Source organism: Rhinichthys klamathensis, unplaced genomic scaffold, assembly GCF_029890125.1.
Source record: "Rhinichthys klamathensis goyatoka isolate OS25496 unplaced genomic scaffold, OSU_Roscu_1.1 h1tg000180l_1, whole genome shotgun sequence".
Lineage (NCBI taxonomy): Eukaryota > Metazoa > Chordata > Actinopteri > Cypriniformes > Leuciscidae > Rhinichthys > Rhinichthys klamathensis.
Genome location: NW_026606708.1, coordinates 2,220,864 through 2,230,245, shown reverse-complemented (window position 1 = coordinate 2,230,245; position 9,382 = coordinate 2,220,864). Strand labels below are relative to the sequence as shown.

General features: G+C 41.5%; 1 protein-coding gene across 1 annotated transcript; it reads right to left on the bottom strand.

Moving 5' to 3' along the window:
• Positions 1-5,697: 5,697 nt before the first annotated feature.
• On the bottom strand, positions 5,698-9,382 carry rbm15 (RNA binding motif protein 15). The gene has a single exon (XM_056260992.1). It carries the CDS (start codon positions 9,214-9,216, stop codon positions 6,658-6,660), a length of 2,559 nt encoding a protein of 852 aa, XP_056116967.1. The 5' UTR covers positions 9,217-9,382; the 3' UTR covers positions 5,698-6,657.

Genomic DNA, 9,382 nt, shown 5'->3' with positions numbered 1-9,382 from the left:
TTGAATGCATCATTACTCTAATATAAAAAAAATTGTAAAATATTATATTACAAAAAATCATTAGCACCCATTAGTATTATTAACCTACTCAATTCTAAAACATGGAGAGAAAAAATGCTTAGATTACAACTTGTACTTACAGAAATGTGAGCCGTGATGAGACTATTCCGTGTTTAATCACTGATGGATGGATACCCACAATGCAACACTGATGTTCTGTAGACACCAAAAACAGCACATAAAGAGGTGTAGCAAAATCTCATTAATTACATGCATAAAAGAAAACATGAAAACCTAATCAAAGGCTTATAATCAATAACAAACCATCTAAGTTTCTCTCAGCAGATAAAGATCCGTCTACCAGGAACACATTCAGATCAGCACACCGGTAAAACAAATATATTTCAGCATACCGGTATACTTGCTAGAGGGATAGTCGGTGTTAAAGTGAAGTTATAACAGCAGAGGATGCAGATAGGTCACATATGGCATGAACATTATACTGTGTTGTAAAACAGATTCATGAAGAATTTCAATGATCACTCTATAATAATTAGCACATGTATAATTCTAAAAAGCTAATTCTGGCTGTATTCAGTTTGCACATTTAACTTGAGTTTCCAATAATCACTCAGAGTAGTAAGGTCATTTTTATTAAGATCAGAGGGTAGAAAGCCTCTTGTGAGGCCTGAAATAGTTTTATAGTCATCATGTGGTAGCTTATGGAGAGAACTAAGCTACAACCAGGAACAATGAGCTAATGTTTTGGACTGTCAGACTTAATGTGGTCTTTTCATTGCTCGGAAAAGTGCCAGGACTACACAAAGAGATTATGCAAATGAGCCCAGAGGAGGGGCTCAAGTGTTACCGTGGAGACCTACGGTTACCGAGTTACCAGGCCCATTCCATAGCATCAGAAGACAGGCCAGTCAGTCAGAACTGTGGTGAAGACACAAGAGAAAACATAAGACACCATAGCTGAGTGCCATGGACTGAGAGAACTCATCATTTTCATCACTGCCATGGTATTCTCTCAATGCCTAACTGAAACTGGACATGTAAAAATGTTAAAGAGATGAATTATATCAGGTGAATTTGTTAATGCAAATGGATTTAATATTAGTCAGTGCCCAAATCTTTTTGCAAAGAGCAGATTTTGGTCAATAGAACACCACATCTATACTCATAATAAAAGCAGTCTCATTTTAAAGGCAGCGCCCTCCGGAGGGCACCTTTGTGGAACGCATATGTCATCCAGGATGTTTCCTTACAGAAAAGTAATCATTATAAAATTAACTGTTCCTTGGGATGAGTACATTATATTATATATATATGTCATTTATTTTTTATTTTCTTTAGATTGTAATGGTTACTTTTCTGAAATGAGGCAGCCTCAATGACATATGACCTCCGGAGGGTGCAGCCTTCAAAATGAGTCGCAATTTGAAATAAAACACCAATATTTCTGTAAAGGTACTGTAAAATTCGAAGATTGACTATTTTATAACGGAGTATATATATATATATTTATACATACATACATAATATTTCAGCTTGTTAATTCTATTCATATTCATGGCCAAAAATTATGTTTGTACAGGAAAATTCCTGTTTGTTTTTGTTTATAAAGTGATCTTCATAAGAATACCAATATTAACAATGTCATTCATTGTGAAGGTAGAAATTATGACAGTCCTATGTGAAAAAAAGCCCTGTGCAATTAAATCATTTTTCTGTCACCCATCATAATTTAAACTGAGATATTCAACACAATCTCCCACAGCCCCTGGTTATTTTCAAGTCTGTTCATAATCAATGAAGTTTACTGCATAACTAATGTAATCACTATCTTCTTCATTTCCTGCAATCATTAGGAAAATATTTTACAATCAGGAGGAGCCTTATTATGTACCTAGTGCTCTAAGAACCCATCAATAAGTTACATTGAAAATTATCAATAGAACTTATAAGGCAATTAATTGTTATGATTATAAGGCTGATTAAATGGCTTACAAGGCTAATAGTAAATCTAGTGAAGCTTTAACTGGAATGAAAAATTACTTTAAATTACTCACCCTCATGTTGTTCCAAACCTGTACGAGGTTCTTTCTTCTGTTGAACGCATAAGAAGATATTTTGAAAAATGTTGGTGTCCAGACAGTTGACGGTAGCCATTGACTTCCATAGTAGGAAAAAAACAAAAAACTATGAAAGTCAATGGGGTCCATCAACTGTCTGGACACCAACGTTCTTTAAAATATCTTATTTTGTGTTCAACATAAGAAAGAAACTCGTACAGGTTTGGAACAACCTGACAGTGAGTACAATCTATCCCTTTAAATTTTATATGTAAATTGTAAATGTGGTTGCTTTAGATCTTATAAAAGCCGTCTCCAATTTTTTATAATCCAAATAAAAATTTAAGAACACAGATATACTTATTTTAAAGGTTTATTATTTTTTTATTTTCTAAATTTATTTAAAATTATTAGGGTTAATTTGGGTTATGGTCATTCTAGAGATACAACCAACTATTATGTTTGCATGTATGAATAATATATAGGTTATTCATTTATTTACATTTGAAAATACAATGCATTTATTATTCTTAACTTAAAGGGATAGTTCACCCAAAAATGCAAATTCTGTCATCATTTACTCACCCTCATGTCATTCCAAACCTGGATGACTTTTTTTTTTTTTTTTTTTGAAAACAAAAGATATTTTGAAGAATGTTTTAACCATTGTTGCCCGTACAGTTAAAGTCAATAGGGTCCAAAACAACAATTTGAAAAATTATATGTCGAAAAAATCATACAGGTTTGGAAGAACATGAGTGAGTACATTTTCAGGTGAACTAGTGCTTTAACATGAACATCCTTATTGCCAGTTTATTTGTGTAAATAAATTCACAAGTCTTTGACCTCCTACCAAAAATCTAGCACAACAAATATTTCAGTAACACTTTACAAGTCTCATATGAACTAACAATGAGCAATACATTTGTTATAGTATATAATCTTTGTTAATAAAAAAAATACAGTTGTTCATGTTAGTTCACAGTGCATTAATGCTAACAAATACAACTTTTAATTTGAATAATGTACTAGTAAATGTTGAAAAGAACTAAAATGAATAAATCATGTAAAATATTGTTCATTCTTAGTTCATGTTAACTAATTGTAAAGTGATACTGATATTTTTGCATTTTTCTTTGAAAGAAATGTTTTGGATAATACAGGCCAAGATGTCACAGTTACAGTCAATGGCAATGTCCTAATGCATTTGTTTAACTGACACTTACCTGTACCAGGTAGACTCTGAGTCTAAAGACCTGGTATGAAGCAAATGCTCCCTACTCACCACCCACACCAGAGGACTGGTCTGGATCCTCACACCAGAGGCCTGAATGAGCTGCTGGTGAAGTGATGCAGCTGACCGCATGTCTTACTAAGGAAAGGGAAGGAGGTGGTGTTCATTCTCTTCCTCCTGATGAGGCTCCTCGCAACGCAAGCAAACTCCATGTTAACTTTGGGTGGAGTTCACAAGGGCAGCTTGTTTTCTCTCAGGGGTTCTTCACAACGGAGGGTCAATTAACCACGTACCGATCATCTGGATGCATTTTACAATCTCTTTCGGGAAAATAGACGTTTAAGGAAACAAAACTATCAAAGCTCGATTCGAGGCGCACACAATTTCGAAGGCTAAAACCGCTTTTTTTTTGGCTTTTCTAAATCCTCTTCCTTCACTGATTTTCAATGGAGCAAAACAAAATCATATCAGACGAAATCAAAGGATGGGATAAACAAATGCCTGCTCCTCTGAATTGGAAATCACTGATATCAGGTAAGGTTCAGGCAGTCGTGCTGGCAATGCATAGTGTGGCCGGCCAGGTTACAGCAAGCCTGGATACTTCCAGCTGAGGGACACATACGGGGAGCAGCCGGCACGCCTGAGAGAATCAAAAGGTGCTGAAACAGATATTTCAGTTTAGATGAAGGTCTGCGCAAACATCATCTCTCCACTCATTCTCAACGCTCAGCAGAACGGCCCCTTTCTCCCTGATCTGTTTGAGGGTTGGGGGGGGGGGGCAGCACCCTCAGGTTACTTAGCATGTGGGGCAACTCCAGGACACAAGGGTGGAAAACACAGATCAACAACAACATCGAGCCTCAAAAGAGCTCTCTCGCCCTTCGCTCTCACTGCCATGACTGATCCCGGGCCGAACACAAAGGAGGAGAATTTCTCTTTCCTGAGCAGAAACAAGCATTTGAGCAACAATTCCTCCCGAAATACAACCGAAAAAAGCAGCGCAGGCGTTCTTCAATTGATTTCCAAGGAATAAACATTTCTCCCTCAAATGAAACAATTTATTGATAGCGTGATATAATCAAATGAGGGGCCAGTGCACTTTTTGTGTGTGTACAAACAGCCACGTCAAGAGCTGTGCAAGGAGTGAGTGACGCTTCCTCTTTCTCCCCAATCAAGAAATTAGGAAAACACAGCACAAATCAAGTGTCATTATTTCCGTTTAAATACGGGAACTGTAAGCACAAAAAAAAAACAATTACACAAGCAGGAAGATGCTCTCAGTGAGAGTACACTAACACTAAATGGAAAGCTCTTGCCCCTGTGCATCCAAAGGGCTCCTGAATCATTTCAAACAATTATTTCGGCTTCCAGCCATGTGAAGTCCACTTGTGGAACGGTCCATTTGCTGTCCTGTCCTGTGTGGCCGGGACTGAACGTACAGTATGTCCATTTAACCATGTACATAAAGAGCTGTTATAGTGTGAAATTACCAATCAATCAAACTTTTAAAACACAATTTAGTGTGAAGAATAGAAAAGTCATACATGACAAGATGTTAGTTATGCATCAGATCAGTACACTGCAGTTAGCTAAAGAGACTAAGAACACAAATGTCTACTTCTTCAGGACTTCAGAGTAAAGTATAGACTGTCATTTTAAAACCATTCGAACAATGACACCTAAGAACCACAACAGCATGTCATATTTCAAACAAAAATGGCCGTTAAACTATGAAAATACTTAAATGTACATCTATATTGTCAACTAAAAGTATGCCAATAAAATAAAATGTAGGACTGTCTTACAGTTGCACAAGATTCAAATTTGTATGGCATTATGTCTATGTTTGTGTACAAATATGTGGCCTTGATTTCTTTAAATTAGTCATACACCTTACAGGGTTAGTTCACCCAAAAATTGAAATTCTGTCATCACTCACTAACCCTCAAGTTGTTCCAAACCTGTACGAGTTTCTTTCTTCTGCTGAACTAAAAAGAAGATATTTTGAAGAATGTTGGTAATCAAACAGTTGACGGTTGTCATTGACTTTCATAGTAGGAAAAAAAATACTATGGAAGTCAATGGCTACCATCAACTGTCTGGATACCAACATTCTTCAAAATATCTTCTTTTGTGTTCAACAGAAGAAAGAAACTCATACAGGTTTGGAACAACATAAATTACAGAATTTTAATTTCTGGGTATACTTTCCCTTTAAGTTCTTAGTGCTGTCTACATGGCATATTTAGCTAAGTACAGGTGACAATGAAAAAAATATCATATTATATGCCACATGCACTTAACATTGATTATTTGAAAAGTCTGTTTTTATAGCAAATGCATCTTTATAAAGAGACCTTTATAAGAATACCAGTATTAAAAATGTCACTGTAAAGAGCATATATATATGGCTGGAAAATTATGACAGTCCTATGGGGAAAATAAAATTAAAACCACACTATGCAAACAAATTAATTATCATCATAATTTAAACTGAGACACCTCACTTTGAAACCAAAATCATGCTTAATTCAAAACCTTTCAAATGTAACCCAAAAACATGGAAACCGTATGTCAGAATACCTTTTTCTTCACAAAATGTGATGCTTGATGTAATGCTTTGGTCTAAGGAGGACTACTTTTATAATCAAAATATGTTTACAGATTATTTTTTGTTATATGGGGTGTTAAAATGCTGCCTGTTTCAATCAATATAACACTGATGACACTATTTGGCTACATCTTTGTATATTAAACCTCTGCACCAGCTTACAGCAGAACACGAGCATTAACATGCAGTTCACTGAGCAAAGTATTTCGGCCTGTTTTAGTTGCCTACAGGACTATATATTCCTATATTACACTCCCCATTACTGAATGATTGTTCAAAGCATCAAGACACAAACCAGAGTCCCATTAAATCAGATCAATTGAAAACCATGAACATGAATGAAATGAACATTGATTTCGTACAGGGATAACTGTCTGGAATCTGACTGAAATACATGTTGATAGGAAGTACTGTAACTAAACAGTGTTTAATGACCCATAGCAAATTAAATTTCTATTCTAATATGCCCAATATCACTCATTCTTTTACGCAGGGTACAACTTATCACAAACTAGACATCTGAATAATTTGCAACGGAAAACAAATATATTGCTATATAGAGCTAAACTTTGCTATACGAATGGGCCTTTTTCTCTCGTTTTTGTACATGTTTGGCAGAGCAGGTAATAACATTTGCCCTTTACTCTAGTACCACTTCTGCTTTAGAGAGCATGCAATTAAGAGACATCAAGAGAAGCTTGCATTTAACAATACTTTAGTGTGTATTATGATTGTTAGGATGCTCCTCGCACAATGATCATGACCAGGAAGTCCTCTTCCGTTTTGGCAAGAGCTTTCGCAGAAGAATCTAAGAACTGCTGAGAGAAATCACATGGTGGAAATGCGTGCAGGACGCCAGTGTTGTCCTTATCTCTACTGCCCCCGACGGGTAAACTGATGACCCCAGCGGCCTGCTTTTGCTTCAGGTAGGAAACCAAGTTGCGCAGGGGCCTCTGTGTCGATGCTGCTGGGTCCGAAGACGAAGTCTCCTCGGTGCTGCCCGGAACTGCCAGAAGAACCGCATACCCGCCCGGGCCTGCGACTTTGATGCGGCGAGACACTTCGTCGATCTTGGGCTGGTCGAGGCGGAGGCGTTGCGTGATGCGCAGCTGAGCGACTTTGCCGCCCATGCTGCCGTCCATAAGAAGACTGGTGGCGACGCTCAGGTCCCCGTCCAGGAGATGCATGCTGGCTGGGAAGTTACTGTTCTTTAGGAGCAGCATGCCATTCCAGGCCATGCTCAGCTTGCCCCCTGCATCCTGCTTCGAGGCCTGGCTGCTTTTGGAGCTGCCCTCGGATCTGTCCCTCTTGGAGACGCCTTTGGCTGAATCGCCTGCTTTGCGCTTTCTTTCCGCTGGACTTGCGCCGACACTGGTCTCTGAGACGCTGCTGCCTTTTATGCGCTTCTCACCAGGGGCTCGGTCCAGGCTGCTGCGGCTCTCTCGTGCAGGGGACACCCGATCTGCTCTAGCTGGACGCTCTGAGTCGCTGAATCGACCGTCTCGGCTGCTCCCTCCCGGGCTGCCTTCAAGGGACGGCGGTCTGCGGCGTCGGGCTGCCCACTCGCTGCTGCTGTCAGGCGAACACTCCAGATGTCTCCCGTCCTCCATGAGTCGTCGTTTGCGTGCAACGTCCCTGGCCGGCAGCTCCCGCTCCAGTGACCACGCCTCTCGCCGTCGTTCACGCTCCAAGTGTTCAAGGGGCTCAAATGCAGGAGTTCGTACACGTTCACGAATGGCAGGGGCAGGCCATTCAGCCCCGGCGTACAGTTCTCGTTCTCTGAAGTGCAGTGGTGGGGGAGTCCGTTCTCGGACCCTGATGGCCTCGGGGGTGGCGCGATGGACGAAAGACTCAGCCACAATTTCATAGTGCTGCAAAGGGAGGGGCTGCAAGAACTGCTGCTGGTAGCGGTGCTCCGTGTCAGCGAAGTCCACCCTCAGCCTCCTGTCGGGACCGCCGAGAGGAAATCCACGCATGTGTGTGCAGGCTGCCTGAGCGGCATCCAGGCTTTCATACTGAATATAAGCCCAGGTGTCCCCTTTTCTGTAGTCTATAGTCCTAATAGTGCCAAAGCGGTCAAATTCCCTGGCTAATGCAGTGAGAGGCACCCAAGGTCCAAGACCACCCACCCATAGGCGTGTGGTGGGGGTGGCTTTGCCATAGCCAATTTTTATGGGGTTTCGGCCCACGACTTTCCCAGACATGCTCATTTTTGCTCTGTGGGCCATGTCCAAGTTCTCAAATTTAAGAAAGCCATAGGTGCTGCTCTGGCCCCGAGTGGGCCTTTTAATATCCACCTCAGTGATGGTCCCAAATCGTTCAAAAGCCCTCCTCAAATCATTTTCAGTCACAGTAATATCCAAATTACCCAGAAATAGTGTGCGGTTGGCTCTCTGGTCGTCCTCTGGAGAGATAAAGTCCTCCTCGCGGAAAGGAGCGGCTCGCTCAGCGATGTACGCGGGCCGCGCCCTCGCTTCATAAAAGGCAAATTCTCTTTCTCTTTCAAGCTCTCTCGGTAAGGGCGGGGGTGGGGGAGGAGGAAGGCGACCCAGCGCTAACTGCTGTAACCGGTAGTCTCTGTAACCCAGACCGGTTGGAGAGAGCGGCCTCTGGGTATGCAAATGTCTATGGCCAGCAACGACAGAGAAATGGTCCTTATCTACCGGAGACCGACTTCTCCGCCTATTCAAGTAGACCGCTTCGATTTTCAAAGGACGGTCGTAGAGCACCAGCCGGCCTCGCGCGTGCTTTGCCGCCCTGGCATCATCCGGTCTCCTAAAGTTGACGAATGCGATTCTCTCGTCATTGACTCGGCTGATTTTAACGCTCACATCACCAAATTTTTTGAATTCGTGGAAAAGGCCGTCCTCGATTTCCTCGTCGCTCAGTTGGGAGCCGAGCTCGCTGATTTTTAAAGTTTTGTACTCACTTTCGTTGGTGGGAAGCGGGGCGCGCGAGTCTCCGCGCGAGTTGGTGCGCGCGGCCGCCTCTAAAGACAAGCTCGACGCGTGATTCTTGCCGCTCGAGCTCGCAACGGGGCTGGTGTAACCGTGGTTATTTCCAGTCCGACTGGAGACATGTCCGTCAAAATCCCTTCCATCTCTTTTATCTCCGATCAGCCTTCGTGCAGAGCCCCCTTCGCCTTTAGAAGAACTATTGCCGTTGTTGCTCCCACCGCCAGAAATCGAGATAACCCCCATTTTCTTACTGGTTGGGTGGCTTCCTCCCCTGTCTCGTATATCATCCAAGGCCCTTGAACGCTTTTTCACAGGCGACCGCTCTTTCCCTTTCATGTTAGATATCCTCTGGCTTTGCGCGTCCAACAAAACACTTTTTAACAGTTACGCTAACGCGATGGCAACGAATTTACACGAGGAATTGTATAATTTGTTCAGTGTCCCTGCGGCAAAACAACCGCATACGCCATCTTGTCGAGACTAAAACATGCCCCGCCCGTCG